Here is a 22,029-nt window from a genome sequence, read left to right as displayed (position 1 = left end):
CAGTGAGAAATAACGCAACTTGCCTGAAACGGTGTGTGTGTGTGTGTGTGTGTGTGTGTCACCAATAAAACAATGGTGATACCAGAGTATGGGATAGAAGCAGAACTTGATGTCCTATGTATAAGTGGTACTGAAAGTCAAGGAATTACCTAAAGTCTTTCAGTGATAGAATCTTTAAAGATAGAATGCCACAGAAATCACAGAAGCGTTGTCTTTTGTGGCCGCAAATGAGGCAGGGGGGAAAGCAGATAAAGCATTTTTCTTGGGTAGATGATGGATAAATGAATGAATAGTGACACAGGGAGGAAGAGAACCTACTAAGCACAGTTTCTCAGTGGCCTAAACCATAAAGGAGAAGTTTAGATTTTCGTCCCTTCAATTTCAGAATTGATTCAGACTGTTCAGTTGAGACCCAAAAAACAAGGCAAGAATTACATTCTACGTATAAGATTGTGGACAGCTGTCTCAGTTTTGTACCTTTTGTTCAGTCTACAAAATGGAGAGATTCATTTATCTCATAGGGTGGTTAAGCATAATTTGACTATAGGCTGACAAGTCCGCTTGGTTTTAAGTCTCTTTGGGTTGCCTTGGACAAGATAAAGTGACTAACAAATTTAATTAATTAATAAGTTGTAAAAGCAGGAGTTTGCAAGAAGATCAAACCTATCCATTCTTAAGGAAATCAGCCCTGAGTGCTCCCTGGAAGGACAGATCGTGAAGCTGAGGCTCCAATACTTTGGCCACCTCATGAGAAGAGAAGAATCCTTGGAAAAGACCCTGATGTTGGGAAAGATTGAGGGCACTAGGGGAAGGGGACGTCAGAGGACAAGATGGTTGGACAGTGTTCTTGAGGCTACGAACATGAGTTTGACCAAACTGCGGGAGGCAGTGCAAGACAGGAGTGCCTGGCGTGCTGTGGTCCATGGGGTCACGAAGAGTCGGACACGACTAAACGACTAAACAACAACAACAACAAAAGCAGGAGTAGAGAACCCTAGGTGCTCAACCTAATTTCACGTGGGTGTGAGGAGCCAGAGAAACTGAGCAGGTGGAGGAAAGAGTTGAAATGAGTGATAGGAAAAGAAGGAAGCCCTTAGTTTCAGACTTTGCTGAGGGGTGGGGGCTGGGAGAAAAAAAAGGATGATATTTCCCATTTGTGACTTTGACTCAGCCTATCACCAGCATGCAGCTCCTGACAGATTACTTCCAAGGGATTGTGGCCCTTAACATGAAAAAAAAATCCACCCCATGCATAAATCTTTTCTATGTGATACGTCTTAGTTCCGCATAAGACCGCAGTTGTATGGAAGATTTGGCATACAATGCAGTATGTCCCCCAAATAAGGTTACACCTTATTGCAAACAGTTTCTGTAATCAACACTTAACATTTTTGATCCATCACAAGCTGAAAATACTGCAATAAGGTACAGCTTTCTCTCCTTACATACACTTAAGTCCCTCAGAATGCTTAAGCCATGTTGTTTGGAGGAGCTTTAGATTATGTGAACATACTTAAGAGTGACATACTCTGATCCCTGTCACTAACAAACACTAGGAAACTACTTTCAGTGTCTCAAGCAGCTGAATATTTTGCTCCCGTTGGACAGTGTTTTTAACACAAAGGACATATCTATGCAGTATATTATTCCTTCACAAGGATGCTTATGTTGGAACTTCGTTTGGTTCAGTATGTCAGATGGATCATTTAAAATTAGTCTTAATGGCAAAAGACTGGTAATTTCATTCTGGTAAGAATAACTTTAAATGCATGCCATGTGTTTATGATTAGTTTATTTGACCCATTACGGCTTAACAGAAGAGGTTTGCATTGGAATTTTAAAGTTTTACATGCTTGCTGTAAAATAATACATGCTTATATTTGTGTGTGTGCTTTATTTCAGGAGAGCGGTTCAAGGTGGAAACGAAAACCATTCCTGCTGACTTTGAAGATCGTGAATCTATTTACAAAAACATAAAAGCAGGCCTGGAAGGTCTTGAGATTGGTGTCCTAGGTTTGTATCTTATTCTTATTTCCATGTTATTTGCTATGTTCTTGGAATCTTTGCTCCCAAGGAAAGTATATAAAATTACTCAGTTCATAGCAACAAGTCCTTTTGGAATAAACTTTGAAGCCTCTGTGCTTCATAAAACTGTTGTTCAGAAGTGGAAGAATTTGCACTGTTATCAAGAGTAGCTTATTCTACGAAAAAGGTCACCTCCCCTCTTATGTCCTTCATGCTTCAGACATCTGTCTAGGTACCTTTGTAGTAGTTTTCTTGTATTTTCCAGCAATGAGAAGTTAAAGTATTGAGGCTAAAGCAGCTTCAAAGCTTAACCTCTTCCATTTTGCCCCTGCATTCTCTTCTTCTTCTTTCTTCTTTGGCGATCACTCGTAGCCGAGTAAGATTGTCTTCCATAAACACGATTTTAACAATGGGTCCATAAGTGACTGTGGAGGCCAATTTTGGATCCATACATCCTTCCACAGTGGGGACATTGGTTTCCAGGCAAGAGTTGATCACGGTGTGGATTTGCCAAGTGTGCCTTCCTCTTAGCACATTTCTCCCTTGCGTCCTGAGATCGAGTTTCTTCAAAGCCCATGACACCTTTGGTAAAGCCTGTTCTCCAACTGGAGCGCTCGCAGGCCAGTGTTTCCCAGTTGTCAGTGTTTATACTACATTTTTTAAGATTTGCCTTGAGACATTCTTTAAACCTCTTTTGTTGACCACCAGCATTACTCTTTCCATTTTTAAGTTCAGAATACTGTAGAGTAGTTGCTTTGGAAGACAATCATCAGGCATCCGCACAACATGACCAGTCCAACAAAGTTGATGTTGAAGAATCATTGCTTCAACACTGGTGATCTTTGCTTCTTCCAGTACACTGATATTAGCTGCCTGTCTTCCCAAGTGATGTGTAAAATTTTTCAGAGACAACGTTGATGGAATCTTTCGAGGAGTTGGAGATGGCGTTTATAAGTGGATGTATGATTGCTTAAATATGGCTAATAATATAGAGTCTAGGCCCCACACATTTTTTCACCTACTCAGTCAGAGATTAGTGTTCTTGTTTAGTGGGTTAGAATGGTTCCTTTAGTATTGGAGGACTTTAATAGAAGTCTTTCTTAGTGTTCAGGCTCCTGCTTGTCTTGCACTCTTTATTCTCTTCAGATACATTTGAAATCCAGCAATGTGTTGCATCTCCTTTCTGACTAGAGTATATCATAGAATCATAGAATTGTAGAACTGGAAAGGGATGCTGAGGATCATCTAGTCTAACCTCCTGCAGTGCAGGAATCCCATATGGGGATCGAACCTGTGACCTTGGTATTATCAGCACCACGCTCTAAAACCAACTGGGATATCCAGTGGTTGTATGAGTGGTTGAATATATGTAAATCTGCATCCACGTATTCAGTCAGTGTTATGGGCTAGATTTCTGTTTCTGGAAATGAAGCATTTTGCAGGGTATGATCAAATATAGGTGATCCCAGATTCATAAGTTATTAATTTGTTGCATTGGAGACTGCAACTGCAGAAATGATATTACTGAGGGACAGCAAACTAGTTTATATTGTTCACCAACTGGAGGAAAGACTGGAAAAAATAAGTTGGTACTCCTCTTCCCTTGGGCATTGATTGATCTGTTTCTGTCCTGCCAACACAAGGTCCCTGAAGTGAGAAGTGCCCCTGCTTACATTAGCTGAAATCAATTTCCATATCTTCCATTCATCTGTTTTGCTGACATTTGGCTGCTTATATAGTTCATCGTAATATGTTGGAAAGTTGCTACGCCATAGTGACTGGAGTTCTAGACTTCGACTACTTCCAAGTCAGTTCTTCTCAGCCCAGCCTATGTCATAGTGACATAAAAATGGGATAATGCCATGCATGTTGCTCTGATATCATTAAAGATTAACTTGCCCACCTACAGTGTGAGAACATGCCAGGAGCAAATGGCAACTGTTTGGGGGGATACTTTCAATTCAGTAGGATTATCAGCTTAAACCAGGACTCACCAAGTACAGGATCTCCTCTTTGAGGATGTGTATTCATAAGACTCTCCTTGGAGCGACTCTGTATTCATACCATGCAACTTTCTCCTGCAATGCCCAAACTGGTCCCCCACTTGACTGCGTGGCAAACAGATTTCAGTTGCTGCACACAAAGTTAAGTGCAATGCAACATGGAGTGGTCCTATACCATACTGTCTGACAGTATATGCATACTGAACGTGTGAATTAGGAATAAAGCACCAGTAAACGAAGCAAGAGAAGCTCATACTAGCAGTTAAAATTAATTTAGATATTCCCAATTCTCTCTGCATTTTGGGAGACGATGGGAGGTTTCCCCTGATATATTGGAGTGTCTACATTAGTGTAAGCAGTTAGTCTGATAATAAAACTTGGGGATGCTACATTGTTCCATTGAAAAATAAGATTTAAACAATGCTCAGTAAATTTCATATGCTGCCAATTGCTTGGGGGTGAAAGGAGGGGTCCAATTTCACAGATATGAAGGGTATGAAAACAGCTTTATGGAATGCTTTCATTTGTTGAATCTGTGTATAATGTACTTTGAAATAGCACAGGAGCAAGCAAACAAAAAGCCAGTAATTGTTGCTGAAAACATAGAATGCTTAATGTAATAAGAACGCCATTAATGAGGTTTCTCCTGCATTATTCTTTCACTCTACCTCTTCATCTACCTCCCAAAATTCTTTATGAACGGTTTTCAAAGAGCTAGTGCAGTGTGTTGGTTTATACTGCCATCTAATGTACTGAGGATGAACTGACTTGGGACTGATGTAAGAATACTGTCCCTTTGCAGGTTACTTTCTTCCCAAAATGACTCACTGTGTCATAAATACCTACTCTTCCACAGTCATTTCTAATAAACAGAATCACAGTGGATGCTGTGCTACAGTTTATGATCCGAAACTTGGAATATTAATTGCTGATAATGAAATAAACTATCACTCAGTATCCTTGCAAGTGTCGAGTGGAAAGTTTATTGGCATTGGACATAATGCACACAAAAAGGCAAAATAAAGAAATGAAGAAAATTTTGTGAAATGGAGTAAAAAAAGTAGAGATCAACTCTTCTGACAGCCTATTTTTTATTAATATTTAAATCTCTTACCCTCCATCATAAAAACATTTTAAAAAATTGCACTCACAGGCATAGGGTCAGTGATGAAAATATTTATCTTGAGTGCCAAAGGTGCATCTTCAGCATTCAATGGGAAATATATAATAACTATAAAATAGATGCATCTCTGTGGGGAATTCCACAACTTAGTAGTCACACAGAATTCCCTCTCCCGAGCCACCGCCATCCTGAACCTCTGAGGGCACTGGAATTACCAAGAAGGGCCCCTTTCCTGTTCAACATCCAAGAGGGCCTGTAGGGAAGGAGGTGGTCTTTGAGATATTTGGAACTTAAGTTGTTTAGGGGTTTTGAACACTAAAATGAGCACCTTGAAATCGGCTAAAAAATGACTGTTAGTCAGTGCAGCTGATCAAAAATAGGGATTATATGAGTTCTAAATTGGACCCCAGCCAGTAATCTAGCTGTTGCATTTTGGACCAGCTGAAGTTTCTGAGTCCTCTTTAGCGTCTGTCTTTCCAAGATTCAAACACATTTTATTGGCCCTTATCCAGTCCATCACTGCATCTAGACACCAATTCAAAGCTTTCACAGCCGCTCCTGATTCAGATGTTATGGAGAAGTATATCATCAGCATACAGGAGTTGCCTTTAACAGAATTTTTGCCGTTGGTCAATTATCTTCTGTGTCCACATTGTTGATATTGTAAGAAACTCAGATGAATTTATAATTGAATTATCAATAGTTTTCCCACCAGGAGCTGAGTCTAGGTATCAAGTGAATTCAGATTATTTAAAAGCTTAATATAGTGATGTACACATTTAATTTCAGAATGTAATACCTTGTGTGAACTTAACCCTTCTATTCCCTCCCTCAGTAAATAATGTGGGTACTTCATATGCTTATCCTGAATTCTTCCTTGAGATTCCAGACCTAGATAAAGTAAGTATTGTCTTCTACTCTTGCCCCTCCTTTAAATTTTTAATATAGACTTGTAAAAAAATAAGCACAACTTGGTATTTCTATAAACATGGAAAAAATAAGGTAGAATATGGTAGTGAAAAGATCAAAAAGTTTTCTATGCAGTCTCATAAATAATTGAATACTAAAATTGAGGTTCACAGTGATCATGTAATCCAAATTCAAGGATTTAGGATGGTTGTTGTCACAACCCAGTCCCATCTCCTAAATACTGATAAGATGACTTTAAGTTAAGCTTACTTTTTCATATCTGTTTCTTAAGGTGGTTAGGCAGGTTTCCTCTCAATTTTTATTAAGGTATTTATTTTGATACAGCAGAATCAACAGTTGAGGCTACCATGCTAGTCACTAAGACCAAGAATTGACCCATTTTGTGTTTTGCAACTACTTCATGTTTAAATTATCTTGATTGTTTTAACTGCTCATAAAATTTGGAATATTAGTGTCATGCATTTCACATAAGTGAGCAATTCCAGATTAACCATAGTGCTGAATGGGTTATACTCCACCATGCTATCAAGTTGATAAAACCTATTTCCACCCACTTGGGTTTTCCTTGGCTTGGTTTGACTAGCAATAAGCCAAAATGTTTTCTCAAAACTTGAGAAAATACAGGCTTATTTCTAGCCACTCAGAGGTAAATCAGAGTTTGCTGAGATTTGTATTATCAGCCAAGAAATTATGAAGCTAAGAAGCATCTCTGTCCCAATCTCTTGTCCAATTCTCTTCTTTATCATATGAAACAGTGTAAGTTATTCAATAGCATTTATTACCAGAGCAAAGGTACTTATTCTGCATACCTGCGAAGTGTTCTGTGTTGAGTATAGCTGATGTGAATTTCTGTGTTATTTTAAAAATTTAACAACTGCTTCCTTACCTGACTTAAGTAAATACACATATAAGCATGTCATACATCTCAATTGCTGCAGTTTTTGTTTAAATCAGGAATTTATGGTATCCTGCTATAGTGCTGTATTTCATTGGGTTTTTTTCTTATAGACAATTGACAGGCTGGTGAATATTAATATCTTATCTGTGTGCAAGGTAAGTGCCACCTTGTGTAGATTTGGGGGGAGAGGATATGGCACTTTTTTTAATTTGTCATTATCAAGTAATTCAGTTGTTTGTTGTAAATATCATATTCATCCATGCAGTCTGCCTCTTGTAGGTGCAGTTTAACACTACTGTTTTGTCAAGTTGTTACAATTGCTTGCCTGGAGCAATAGCTTCCACATAGGTCTGTTTTCTTTAGTAGCCTCTGGAAGTGACTCAACTTTCTCTCTCAGAATGTTCTGGGACTCTATAGGGAAACATCAGTGGTGGCTGTAAGCAATGGTACACTCAGAGTGTTATTGCGGCCTGCCCATCAGGGCTCATCAGAGGGACTCCACCAGAGAGCATTTTGCTCTCTGGAGCCTGCTCTGGTTCAAAACTATTCTTTTGTTACCCACAATGCTCATTTTTTAAATAATATTGGAGTTCTGAAAATTAGTATAATTTCTAAAGCACTCTTCCTGGCATCTCCCCCCCCCCTCCATAGAATATGATGTTGGGGAAGGAGCCCCACTGATTCACATAAGCACATCACACCAGTGCAAATACTCACATCTACTGACTGTTTTTGTATTCAAAGAGCTTCAAGCTTGTGGCCTTTCTGAGATTTTTCAGGTGGACACTGCATATGAAGTAGTCATGAGCTCTTGATTGCCCTTGCAGACAATCACTATGATTACATGGTTCATCCCATTACTACCACATGAAAATGCTTAACTGAAAGACTGTAAGTGATGGTTAATAAAAGCAGGAAATAACTTTTTATTTGTCATATTTAGCTTGGATTTAATTCTCAAAGGTCCCCTGTTTCTGTTATGTTTGCATGGTTATCCTTTCCTTCATCTCCAAATACAATGGTATAGAGATGACAGTTTTAAAAAAAGTTTTTCATAGCAATTATAAAAGGTGACATTAGGAATAGCGTTCCCAAAATGTAAATTGCTGTACAAGTTTGTACATTGTTGAAACTTCTGCCTGGCATAGCTTGTTTTTCATTCCCACTTTACACATTATGATTAGTGTGACTCAGCAAAAGTCACCAATTTACTTCCATGATGGACCCAGGACATCTACATTCTCCAAGGCCATCTCTTGGCAAAGGAATTGTGTGGGATAGGACATTATGCAAAATGTGTACAAAATGGCTGTCCCCATTCTGCTTCAATTATGACACCAGTGATTTGTTTAGACCTGGCGCAATCCATTAAAAAAGAAGCATTGTATCCAGACCACTTCAGTTCATGTCAGCAAGATTTGCCCATGGCTCACAGCCATTAAAGATGATAGAGGCCGCATTGTGGATTGTATGGCTTGTCCTGTTCTCACACTTTAGCATTCTGTGATGCTGGATTTTAGAATTGGTTAAGAAGAATCATAGAATCTAAGGTAGAAAGGAGCCAAAAGAGCATCTATTTCTCTTTCTACCTTAAATTACAGTACCATGCAAACTTCATGATAATCCTCACAAAGCTTCCGCTGTCCTTATGCCATCATTTGAACTTTGTGGTATGGTGGTGTAACCAGAATTCTTGTACCTCTACCAGAAATCAGTGCCTAGAATCAGTATTATGAGATCCAGGACTGCAGGTATTTGGCTGTAATTCCACCAAGATGGTATTTAGAAGCCCCTAATAAGTGGTGCTGTAGCAGTGCAAACAAGAAAGAAGATCAGGCTACTGGTGTGTGCTATAACAAGTGCAGATGAGTTCATCTGATTCACTGCACATGCTTTGTGCAAGAACCAAGTGACACCGATAGAATAAAAATATGCTGCTTCCACAAATGAAGGCCTTCAATTCTCCTAGACTATTTTGAGGTGAAGAGGGGTTGGTTTCTTTATGAGGAGGCAGAGAGGCTTCCCTCAATCTGGTGTCTGCATCCCACTCAATCACCAGGTTTTTGTTTCTTATTTATTTTTTTCAGATGACACGATTGGTGCTGCCCAGCATGCTGGAAAGGTGAGTCACACAAATACTATCCAGACAGTCATCATTATTTATAGGGGAGAATCCTTTCTTTGAAAAATTCATTACTATGACTAATCAGCCTGGCCTCCATGTTTTAGTGGCAAAGTAATGCCGTGTGAGTCATGGTTCTGGGTGCATGAATCATCAGACGTGGAAGCCTATCTCCACTTGATTCCCTTTTTTATTTTCCCTTTCCCCTTCACTGTTGTGGTGATTTCTTTTAAAATGGAATTTTAAAAAACCCTTCTGACTCATCGGCGTGAACTCAACAACCTGCAGTTCTGTGGGGGTGGCTGTGGTTACTGGGATGTTCCCGGGAATAACCTTCTTAATGCCATTTCTGAGAGGCACAGGAAGCAAAATGGGTATAGAGAAAAAGCTCTAGTTGTATTGCAGGTGGCAGATTGGGGGAAGTGTGCAAACAAAAGTAGGAAACTCCTGGAGTAACATGGTGCTGTAATATATACAGTGATACCTCAGGTTAGACGCTTCAGGTTACAGACTCCGTTAATCCAGAAATAGTACCTCGGGCTAAGAACTTTGCTTCAGGATGAGAACAGAAATTGCGCCGTGGCAGCAGCGGGAGGCCCCATTAGCTAAAATAGTACCTCAGGTTAAGAACAGACCTCCTGAACGAATTCAGTTCTTGAGGTACCACTGTACAACTTTTTGGTGCTTGTCTCCTATAATGCATCCTGTCTATAAGGCTAGCACACCAAGTCCTATAGAGCTTGTGTTGGGGTTTCCAAGGCATTTGACTGCTGCACGAGGCAAGTATTCCTTCTGAAAGTGTAAAACTCCCCACTTCCTCCATTCCTCCCAAGTGAATTAGAAAGAAAGAATGGATGCAAGAAGACACCGTGCCATTGGTATCTTCCTCATCCTGCTTCAGACTGGTGTAAGTGTCATTTTCAGCACTGTGTGTTAGAAATGGTCTTCTATCACAGAGGGGAATGTGTGGTGTTCCAGATGTTGCTGAGCTATTGATCACATCATCTCTGATGACTGGTCATGCTGGCTGAGGCTGATGGGAGATGGGAGGCCAACAGCATCTCAAGAGCCATAGGTTTCCCACCCCTCTTCTGCAGAGATCGATTCCCTCTTGCTCAGTTGAGACACATACTAAGGTAGCTGGAAAACTAGTCTCGCTGCAGGTGATCTATTCCAGTCTCTTCATTCTTGGTAGGGTTCCCGCTTGCCTCCATAAGAATTCTGCCCACCCACTTTTACTGATTTGTGGTGACTCAGTCTAGAGATCAAATAATTGCTAATGTATATTTCACAAGCTTCTGAATTTCTTGACTTCAACCGTAACAATGTTGATGCAGACAGTTCAATTCCCTTTTATAGATTTCCTCTTATATGTGTTCCTCACATATCTCAGACTTGCTCAGAACTTCTCTGAGACCGTAGTAGTCTTTAGCATCCAATTTAATACTGCCATATCACTTGCTCTAGTTCCTGAGCATAATACAGTGAAGATAATCTGTTCACTCCCTGCAGATGATGGCACACTATCCTTCTCTGGAGTTTAGGATGATCAGGGAGAGTTGGAAGTAGCCAACATTTTTTAAAAAAATTACTCAATATTTGGAATCTTACACATGCGGACATGGAAAGAAAAACAGATACATATTTTGTTCTCAAGAGTTGCAAATACTTTCCTAACCTTTCTGGCATCCCTGCTTGTCCTTGTGTGATGGTCTTGTTGCATGTATCTCTCCACAGATTCTGAGAGTTGTGTGTGACAGATTTCAGTCATTTTCTCTGTGTTACTCAAAGAATAGCTTCTACTTACCATGTTCTCACACAAGTATCCGTCAATCTTAAATACCACTCAGACAGTGTCTTCCATTACCAGCCCATTGCTATTCTCATCCAGTTCTTTTTGCAGTTAATAATTCAGGACTCTATTGACCTATCCGAGATTATATTTGGCCTGATATCCAGCAACATTTAGCTGAGCATGTACAAGTTTTGGTGTTTTGTTCGGGTTAGGAGCTGTTGGTGACATCTGCAGAGATGAGGAACCCATTACGTTGGTACACCTCCCAAAGGCTTATGGATTTCTATGGATTTCTGTTGTTTCTTGGAATTTTCCTGCTGGTTGTTCTGTTATAGCCCTAGTTGATCTCTGAAATAAGGAGTCACAAGCTAATGACACAATTTGCTTCTAAATGTCCTTTCCCTTTCTATAGAGTTTGGCTATCCCTTGGTTTTCTGAGGAGGTAGGAATAATTAAATGAAAGGGAAGGCTGTTAAGTGTGCAAATGGCAGAAGACAAATCAGACCAAACACATTAGTCCCATACTAGGGTCAACTCTGGGTTGTGATGATTGTAAAGACTCTTACCTCTGCCACCATTGCATTTGCTCATTGTTGTCCAGAGGAACTCATTTGGATGGTGAAAGGCCATGATATTAACTATAGTTTTGTATCCAGTCTTTCATACTTTCTAGCTACACATTCAAATACAGTGGTCCCTCGACTTACAAACTTAATCCGTTCCGAATGCACATTCGTAGGTCGAAAAGTTAGTAAGTCGAAAAGCGGTTTCCCATAGGAAAAAAATATTCGGAAAAATTCGTAAGTCGAGGAAACCGCATTTAAAATTCATAAGTCGAGGAAACCGCATTTAAAACTGCCAAAGGTTTCAGTTTGGATGTAGAAAAATTTGTAAGCGTGCGGCCATTTTCCCTGTTCGTAAGTCGAAAACTTCAGATGTTGAGTAATTCGTAAGTTGAGGAGCCACTGTATGCAGTTGCATCTCCACTCCAGAGTTTTCTGAATAAAACCGATTCTTTGGATCTGTTTTAGGCTGGTTTTAGGCTTTGTTTTGGCACAAACAGCTATGGTGGATAATATATCTGGGAAATGGACAAGGGAGAGTGCTAGCCTACTGTTTCTTTTGGATCAGTCAGTAGTTTTCAGAACTATCAACTGTTATATGCTTCTGGGCCATCTTGCTGGGATGAGTATATGTGATACCATTCTTCCAGCAGTTCCATTACCATACATATGCGTGTACTCAGAAAGTGGTGATTGGAGACTGCTGTCTTACCCTGTGGCCTTTGGCCTATGGTGTACCATAAAGTTCCATTTTTTTCTCGTGCTTTTGAATATTTACATCAAATCTTTGGATGAAATCATCTGGCGTTTTTGAGCTGAGATGTCACCAGGATACAGATGACTCACTGCTTTTCCTCTTGATTCCATTGTCTGATCTCAGGGAGGCAGTGGAGGTGATGAACCAGTGTCTAGAGTCAATGCAGGGTGAATACAGGTTAACAAGCTGAAACTTAATTCCACAAAGCAGAGCTATTTTTGGTTATGAGTACTGGAGACCTGGATAAGATGGTTCAATCTGTCCTGGTCGCAGTTACATTGTTCTTGGAGTAGTAGGTATGTACCTTAGGGGTATTCCTTGATCCATCACTTTCCATGGATGCTCAATTGGTGGTTTCTAACTTGCGTTTTGTCATCTTCAACTGATAATCCACCTGTGACCAAACCTGGAGAAGATGGGCTTGGCATAAGTAATTCATGCAATGATCCACCACCACGTTTGGCGTATAATATTTGTATACTATCTTAGGATGACGCTGCTGACAGTAATGATAATAAAAAATGTGCGCTTTGACTTTATAAAACATATTTTATAGCCACAAGAATTGAGAACAAAAAGCATTAAACATCAAATGCATTGCAACCATAAATTGGTGGTTTAGTATTGCAACGATCATGATTTCACATATACAAATAGAAAATAATCCCCTGCCTCAGCCCACTCTGTGTGGTATAATAAAACCACAGTGGTATGAAATTGATGCCTTCTATAAAATAGTCAGAAATTGATTATTAAAAATAATTAATAGTTGCAAGGCAGTTCACAGAACTAAAGCAACATAAAGCAATTAAATACATAGCTACTCCTTTTCCTATCTAAAAATAGCAGCACACCACACTTCACCAGAAAGTGCACTGAAATAAAAATGTCTTCATAGTCTGCTTAAAGGTCAATGCAGACCACTCTGACCACTCGTGAGCAACATCTTGTGCGAGTAGATGGTTGTTTGAACAGACTGACACTCCCTGAGAAGCAAATACTATGCAGTCTTTCTCGAGGTGCTAGAAATTGTTCCAACCCTCTTAAGAAAAAGATCCACATTCTGTGGTAAGGTTACTTACATTCTGCATAAAGCCAAATTCATCACCTGTTATGTATATTCTTTCCATAACCATACTGCACAAAGATAAGTGGTACACTGTTCAGCACAACAGCACAATCTTTGCCTAGAGCAGTGGTGCACAATTCAAATCACGGCAAAAATTAAATTGTTGGCTCCCCCCCCCCCCGGCCGCCTCTAGAAGTTAATTGTATTACAGAGGCAGCTTGCTTTTTACCACTTTACATAGAGCTGGGGCAGACGAGGGTTGCCATAACAACAATGGGAGAGCTAAATATAGCATGTTTTTCTACAATATTGCTTAAGGTAGAATGCTGATGAGGTATTAGGGTTTCTTCAGTCAGTCACTTTGTGCATTCATGTTAAACAAATCTGATTAGAAAGGGCTAGAGAATGTGTAGTAAAATTTTATATATAAGGATATCCATTGGCTCATTTCCAGCTTGCCAAGCTATTGTCCAGTCTCTCTCACACCTTCTCTCTCTCTCTCTCTCCCTCCCCCCCCCCCCGATCTTGGTATCAGCAAAATCTTCATAATTCTTATCCTCTAACCTACCTTTGGGTTATTATGTTGCCTTGACTTTCACAAAGGAAAAATGCTTGGATGGGACCATTGTTGCGTGGAAAACGTTTTGTTTTGTCATTGAATCTGTTCCTGCTAGTGCCCCGCTTTATCATGTGTTGCACCTACAAAGAGATAACCTTAGTGCCCTGGACCTTCGGGAAAATCTTGTAGTTACTAGGACTGTAGCATTAAAATAATTGGATTATTCCATTTTAAAAACATTTTTAATCAAGTGCAAATTGGGTAAGAGACTTTTAAATTTGTTGTACTTTTTATTCTAGTACTGGTAAAAACTGCAGACGGGAACCGCCATGTTAAAATAAGCATTCACTTTTTTGTGTTAGAGAATGAAGAATGCCCGTACAGTGTGGGGAATCAGAATTATTTGTCCCTATTAACTCATGCTGCTTTTCTTTTAATTGGCATCTGAAGAGGTCTCTCTGAATGCACACATGGTTGTGTTGACTTTCATTTTATAGCAGAAGCATGACCTGGGATTGTGGGTTGGCACCAGAGGATTGTGAGGTTGGGTGTTTCTCTTGGAAGAAAAGAAGGCACCAAAGCAGGAGCCAGAGAGAAGCTAAGCTCTAAGAGGCATTAAATTATCATTTCAGCAAAACATGTTGTTATCACGTATCCATGCCTACACAGGTATATGTACCCATAGAGCAGATGCTGAGACCTAAACTGTCACTTAGGGAACCGGCCATGGAAAAAATATTTGTAAAACAGACTTTGGTTTCTGTAATAACCTGTCCCAGTTCTTCTGTTTCTAATGGTTGATTTGATATGTTATGTTTACTTGTTCAGGTCCAAGGGAGTTATAGTAAACATATCCTCTTTTTCTGCGGTTAAGCCAACTCCATTGCTGACTGTTTATTCCGCAACCAAGGTAAATTTATCCCTTTATTGCATTTATGTACTGATCATCCTACCAAGTTATCTGGATGGTATACAATAGACAGTAACACTGAATATAATTCACACTAAAATCCTTTAAAATTAAAATTGTAAAATAAGTCACAAAGAAGAAAGCCCAGCAAAAAGTGAGCATAGGTGTTTTTAAATATTTTTTTTCCATGTCCTAAAATCTTGTGTGGCATTCTGATTAAGAGATGACATGATGTTGTCTCTGTTCATGCTCCCCCCTCCCCAGATGTTATGAACTGCACCTCCTATGAGGAATAAAAAAAATTAACCAAGTGCTTTCTGGTGGGCAGTCACTGTAATTTGTAAGCATATTTAGCAAATCAACTTGTAATATTTCAAGCAACGTTTAGAGCAGGGGATAGCACACATCAAAGTTGATGCCTCTCGAATTGCACAGGGTGAGGGTATTCCAGAGAACCAATGTCACGATGGAAAAGTTGTCACTGGCTGGCAATCCACCAGCCATGATGGCACAACCAGCTAGACTGCCTCCAATGATGGTAAAGATTGATGAGGTTTATATAGGGCAGGCATCCCCAAACTGCGACCCTCCATATGTTTTGCCCTACAACTCCCATGATCCCTAGCGAACAGGACCAGTGGTCGGGGAAGATGGGAACTGTAGTCCAAAACATCTGGAGGGCCGAAGTTTGGGGATGCCTGGTCTAGGGCAGGCATGGCCAAAGTTGGCCCTCCAGCTGTTTTGGGACTACAATTCCCATCATCCTTCGCTAACAGGACCAGTGGTCAGGGATGATGGGAATTGTAGCCCCAAAACAGCTGGAGAGCCAAGTTTGGCCATGCCTGTTCTAGGGGAAGCAGGTCTGCCAGGTATCCCGGTCCCAAGTTGTTCAGGGCTTTATATGTTAAAAACATAGCACTGACCATGGTTTGATAGCAAATAGGTAGATATTCTCTTTACTCTTTTAGCGCATGTATGGGATGCCTTCATGTGAGGCATCCCAAAGCACTTTACTAAAGGTGTATTATGTGTATAGCTAGGTACCTTATTCAGCACCCTAACTGCTGCATTCTGATCTAGTTGCAGCTTCCAAGCTAAGCCCAAGGGTAGCCCCACATAAAGCTCATTACGGTAATCTATGAGGTTACAAGTAATTATGAGATTATTTGTCCTTCTGAGATTTCCAGATGCAAAACTCCCATATCAGACCTTACAAAATAAAATAAAAATTCCTTCCAGTAGCACCTTAGAGACCAACTAAGTTTGTCATTGGTATGAGCTTTCATGTGCATGCACACTTCTTCAGATACAAGGCCTTAATTAGCCCCTTCTCATGAGATTTAAGCCAGCCTTGTTCACTATTGAGGTTGGCTGGATATAATACTAAACCACCATTTAGCATTATGAATATAAACCACTGTGAGGCTTAGGATCACGTAGCTCTCTCCCTCCTCCAGCACAGCTGTGAGGAGTTGAGAAGCTTTTGTTTCCAGTTTAGATTAACCACAGCTTGCTGTGTTATGCAACACAAGTTGTGGCTATTCTTGACTAAGTTTGGTTGAAACAAATTAATTTTAAAACAGTTTAAGAAAGTGAGTTTTTTCAGCTACTCTTAGTTAAGATTAATGACAGTTGAGGAATCTTGACAATATGCTAACCTGTAGTTAATCTGAAATGGAAGTGGGAAGCTTCTGATTGCCTTGTGGCTTCTCTAAAGGAGGACAGAGTTGAGGGGAGAATGTGAGGCTGTGACTCATCCTCATTACGTTAAAACAATCGTTTGGCATTACGTTACAAGCCACACCATAATCTCTAAAGGCTGGGATTCTTAGAAAATTGAATGTTGCATTTCTAGGGAAGTGTGGTACCGGTATGTATGTATGGGACTCACCTTTGGCATTTCTAATTCATCTGTAGATGAGAATATAGTTTGAACACAAAGTGATGGCTATGAACATGTTTTAGTTGGTGAAGATGAAGTACTTTTTAAAAACTTAGTTACGCATGTGATTCTAGAAACTGGAGAAAGGAGAGCATCTAGATTAGCATCCTCATCCCAATCAACCATGGTTTGGTTGCAGTCCCCTTGTATAACTTCCGTCACATACACACAGCTTTTGGCTTGAAATACCACCTCCCAACGAAGGCTATATTTGTAGAATTAGGCAGGGTTTGTCTTTCATGAGGAAAATATATAAATTATGCTATAAGTTCATCTGCATGTAGTACATTCCTAACATACTTTCCCATTGCATTTATTTAGGCTTTTGTTGATTACTTCTCTCAAGGTCTCAGTGCAGAATACAAAAATAAAGGTATCATTGTGCAGGTGAGGTAAACTGTTCTGTTGTTATACCTCTACTGTTGTTTAACTGGTTACCAGTTAATATGCTGACCTAGGCTTAGTGGTATCCCAGGCATGTCCAACCCCCAAGAGATTGTGATCTACTCCCAGTACAGTGGTACCTCACAAGACGAATGCCCTGCAAGACGAATTCTTCGCAAGACGAATGCGTCTTGCGATCTGATGGTGACTCGCAAGACGAATTCGTTTTGTGAAAAATTCGTCTTGCGAATCGCGGTTTCCCATAGGAATGCATTGAAATTTAATTAATGCATTCCTATGGGCAAAAAAAGAAAATTCAATGCATTCCTATGGGAAACCGTGATTCGCAAGACAAATTTTTCGCAAAACGAATGGACTCGCGAAACGAATTAAATTCGTCTTGTGAGGCACCACTGTATAAAAAAGCTGGTAGTGATCTACCCATTGTCATTAGAGGGAGGAGGAGCGTGCATGGAGTGGGTGGATTGCCCAGAGTTGTTGAGCTTTTGGGGGGGGGGGTTGCAGAGAGTCTTTTTTAACTTTCCCTCCGTAACTTTTTGTACACGATAAGGATCCCACGATCTACCACGATCAGCCGGGGATCTACCGGTAGATCGTGATCTACTAGTTGGACATCCCTGCACTAGAAGCAGTGCCTTTTCATCAGTTGTGCCCACTTTGTGGACTGAACTCCCTTGAGAGGTGGCTCTATTTAATTATGTGTTTTTAGTGTCTGCCTGAACATGACTGTTCCAAAATTTATTTAAGGTGGGACAGTTTCTTATATTTGCTTTTACTGCTGCTGCTCTTCATGACCAATTTTTGTATGCTAATTGGTACTTACAAGGTTTAATGTGTAACTTTATATTTTATTTATTTAGTCCATTTTTAAACTGCTCTTCATCAGTTAAGAACCTAGGGCAGTTTAAAATATATCTATTTAAAACAATAACATTCAGGGGGTGATATTCCTTGCTTGGGAGTAGACTCGTTGAAATAAATGGATTTAACTTCATTGATTGTGGTTGGAAGATCCTTTTCTGCTTTTCTGTAACTTTACTTTGGGGAAATGAAACACCTATGTAAGCTATCTTAGAAGGTGAATGAATAAAATATTGAATTGAGGAAAGGCAATGTTGAAAGGTACTACAGTACTAAATGTGCATTTGAAGAATGATGGAGATGAATAGACCAGCTCTTAGACCAAAAACTGTATAATGCTATGACTGCTATACTACATTTAGTTTGGTTGCCAGTAGTCCATCTTCTGGCGCCACCCAGTGCTGTAGCTGAGCAACACAACTTTAGATACTAGGCAAGTTTGCACGTAATATTAAACCATGGTTTAGCATCACATGCATGAGCGAAAACAATCCTAAGCAAAGACTCATGCTCGCATGTTGAGCTCTTTTTCTCAGCTTTTGCCATGCAGCTGGGAAAAGGACTTTGGCCGTGTTTCCTTTCAGTCATCCCATCCAATTGTGGTTTAGCACATAGGTAGGACACAAAGGAATATGGTCCCCCATCCCTGGCTTCTCTGCCTAGCCCTCAGGACTCTCTCAAGGCCACACCATCTCCCAAGGCCACACCCTCCACTGTTTCCTCCCCTTACCTGGCTGGAATCTCTCCCTGAACTCTAATAATTCACCTGTATTGCCTGGATGCAGGATAGAAAGGCATGTATTAGGTGGGTGTAGAAACTACAAAGGTAAAAAATTGTATTCATTGCTCTATCCACTTTTGCCTCCTGCCCACCAGTGGCAGGTGGTTCCTGAAGAGTTGGCCAGAAAGGAACACAGCCCTTGGACTGAAAAAAGGTTACACACCCCTGGTTTATCACAAACTGGTTAGTTAAACAAACCCGTTTCACAACCTGTTGTTAAAGGCTGATCAGAGCATGAACTACGACCCCCAGTCTGGACAGCACAACAAGCCAATGCCATTGTCCTGACTCTGCAGCTGGTGGATTGGGGAGGGGGCTTAACACGCAAGCCTAATGCTTCACTTGGGATTGTTCCAACTCAAGCTCATAGTATTAAGCCATGGTTTGGTGTTGGGTGAAAGTGGGACTTTTCAAGACTTACAGTTAGTTAACTTATATCTTGCATTTTGGTCTTATAAACTGTGTTAAAGGTTCACTTAAAATCTAGAATAGCTTGGTTTGTGAATGCAGGATGCTACCCAGAGGGTATGGTACAATGAGAGCTACACAGTGAGATGTGGCTTGAGATGAGCTACCCATCTTCTATTTCCATTGCAGACAGTAGTCTTATTGGCACCTATAAGCAGTATCAAAATGGTGCATACCGGTATTACTACTATTTAAATAAATACTATGGAACAGTGACTATAGTTTTTAACTACCCAAATAGTCTTATTTCCACAAGGGGATATTTACATCCGGCCTGCCACATCCTTAAGAACCAGCATACTGAGTTAGGCAAAGTTTGTTACTGCCTTGTGCCACCCCTTCCCCAGCCCTTTCTGCTGATTTGGAATCACTGGATTGGTGACAACAGCAGGGCAGGGAGAGGAGAGAGCAGGTGGGTGGGCATATGTGGAAGAGAAGCACCATATCCCTGTCAGCAGTTACCTGATGCAAGGTCTTCTGATGGCCATTTTAATAGAGATGATGGCTATTGGGGTGGAATAGAACATCAAAAGTGAACTAGTAGTTGTGTTTGGAGAAGAATTTGCACATCGTGAATTACTTATGTTTTAATTATTTTCTATAAATTGCTTTGTGAGGTCTACCTGAGAAGCAAAAATGTGTAATAATAAATTGTTGAATGTGAAGAAAACATAGTTGCATACGATATAGTAAAAGCTGTTTGCATGTTGAATCACTTTGTATTCATCACGATACTTGTTTCTTGGCATAATAATTATCCATGAAGGCATATTTAAGAACAAGAAAAACATTCTGCTATTCCTTTCCTTTTCAGAGTGTTCAGCCATATTTTGTAGCTACAAACATGACCAAAATCCGTAAACCATCAGCATTTAAACCTTCTCCTCGAGACTATGTAAAATATGCCCTCAACACCGTTGGTCTTGAGACACAAACTCCTGGATACCCAACACATGCATTGGTGGTATGTATTAGTCAGTTTATTACTCTTAGTACTTTTGCTATTTGTGGAAAGAAAATAGGGGTGGAGAACCTTTTTGACTCCCATTGCAGGTCAACTTTGACAGATGGGTGGGACAACCTACCTGTCATTCACACGATGTCATGATGACACCAGATAGCTCACAACCAGCTGGCTGCTTGGCACTTGGGAACCTCTATGCCAGGCATCCCCAAACTGCGGCCCTCCAGATGTTTTGGCCTACAACTCCCATGATCCCTAGCTAACAGGACCAGTGGTCAGGGATGATGGGAATTGTAGTCCAAAACATCTGGATGGCTGAAGTTTGGGGGTGCCTGCTCTATGTCAATGTTGCTCAACCTTGGGTCTCCAGCTGTTGCTGGACTACAATTCCCATCATCCCTAGCTAGCAAGACCAGTAGTCAAAGGTGATGGGAGTTGTAGGTCCAACAACAGCTGGAGACCCAAGGTTGAGAAACACTGCTCTATGCAAAGCCCTGCACAGCTGATCCAGAAGGCTTTAGCTGAAATATTTTTTTGCATGCTTTGGTGCTTTGGCTCCTTGAACCAAATGCTTTCCCTTGCCGATGCACTACAAGGATTGCACTTTTACGGCTTCCAGTTGTGCCATGTCTTTATCTGCCCCACACCTGACAATATATATGACAATAAATTTGAACCCCCCGCAGGCCAAGTTTGGTCCATGGACTGGAGGCTTCCCTCCTGTCTTAGAATATCCGGTGCTGTTTGTGGGCTTCCTATAGGCATCTGGTCGCCACTGTAAGAACAGGTTGTTGGACTAGATAGGCCACGGGTGGGGAATATTTGGCTCTCCAAATATTGTTGATGCTTCCATCATCCCTGGCCTTTGTCCATATTTGCTGGGGCTGATGGCAGTTGTCATTCCTCAACATCTGAAGGACCAAAGATTTCCCACCTCTGAGAGTCCTTTGACCTGATCCAGCAGGGCTCTTGTATCTTGTTAATATCTGAGTGTCACTGTTATAATTTTGTTTCCCTTATGGTCACATTAAATTATGGTCTTCAGAGATTTGATAATAAACCTTTTTCTTCCTCCATTTCTTAGACCTGGTTTTGCAGGTTTGTGCCCAAGTGGTATTACACAAAGATGGCGTTGGACACGAACCTAAAAATAAGAGCTCATAATTTGAAGAAATTAAAGAAGAACTGAGTTGCATCATCTTGACCAATTTGTTGGTAGTTCTGTGGATACATTGAGGAGTGAAATACTGGTCATATCTTAAAGTTCTTTCGAATGGGATTTTCTTTTGGGACCACAGTCCAGCGTGGACAAAGAGAAAACTGAGGAGCATGGAAAAGGCAACCAGCAACTTCTTGTTTTTGTTTGTTGTTGTTCTGCATCATTGTTTTAGAATGTGCTTTTTCATTGTGACTTGGAACAGTAACGGGTACTTGTAGTTACTAGCTTTCCTAAAATGCGCTTAACACCAACAGATGTTTGGTTTGGGAAATGATGTCAATGTGATAAATTTGACAGAACTTGATGTGGAACATTGTTGGTGTTGATACAGAGCAAGACTAATATTGGTATTGAACTGGTCAAAGCAGTATTTCTTTCATTAAATATTTGTTGTCATTTATTTTTACTTTGCAAGAAGTCACACAATGGTCTTTATTGTGAATGAAATTGGACAAGTTTTCCCTCTATCACACATGGGCCACAAAATCCTTGCCTTGTCAGCATAGACTTCTTTAGGCATTCCACTCCCTTCTACATGATCTCCCCACCTAAGACACTGTTAATGTGAATTTGTTGCAGTCTTGATCAGATTGAAGTGAAAGGGATAGCTGTATAGATTTTATCCATTGGCAATA

General features: G+C 40.4%; 1 protein-coding gene across 1 annotated transcript in view; it reads left to right on the top strand.

Annotated features, from left to right (window-relative positions):
- The window catches only part of HSD17B12 (hydroxysteroid 17-beta dehydrogenase 12), a 45,976-nt gene extending 24,176 nt beyond the window's left edge, over positions 1–21,800 (top strand). Inside the window, exons 4-11 of the mRNA XM_035116045.2 lie at positions 1,903–2,013; positions 5,987–6,051; positions 7,090–7,134; positions 9,067–9,101; positions 14,673–14,754; positions 17,018–17,083; positions 20,026–20,175; positions 21,260–21,800. Of these exons, the coding sequence (XP_034971936.1) occupies positions 1,903–2,013; positions 5,987–6,051; positions 7,090–7,134; positions 9,067–9,101; positions 14,673–14,754; positions 17,018–17,083; positions 20,026–20,175; positions 21,260–21,364 (659 nt within the window). The 3' untranslated portion in view covers positions 21,365–21,800. The remainder of the gene's footprint in view (positions 1–1,902; positions 2,014–5,986; positions 6,052–7,089; positions 7,135–9,066; positions 9,102–14,672; positions 14,755–17,017; positions 17,084–20,025; positions 20,176–21,259) is intronic.
- Positions 21,801–22,029: the final 229 nt, after the last annotated feature.

Source organism: Zootoca vivipara, chromosome 1 (genome assembly GCF_963506605.1).
Source record: "Zootoca vivipara chromosome 1, rZooViv1.1, whole genome shotgun sequence".
Lineage (NCBI taxonomy): Eukaryota > Metazoa > Chordata > Lepidosauria > Squamata > Lacertidae > Zootoca > Zootoca vivipara.
This window is presented reverse-complemented; position numbering and strand designations above follow the sequence as displayed.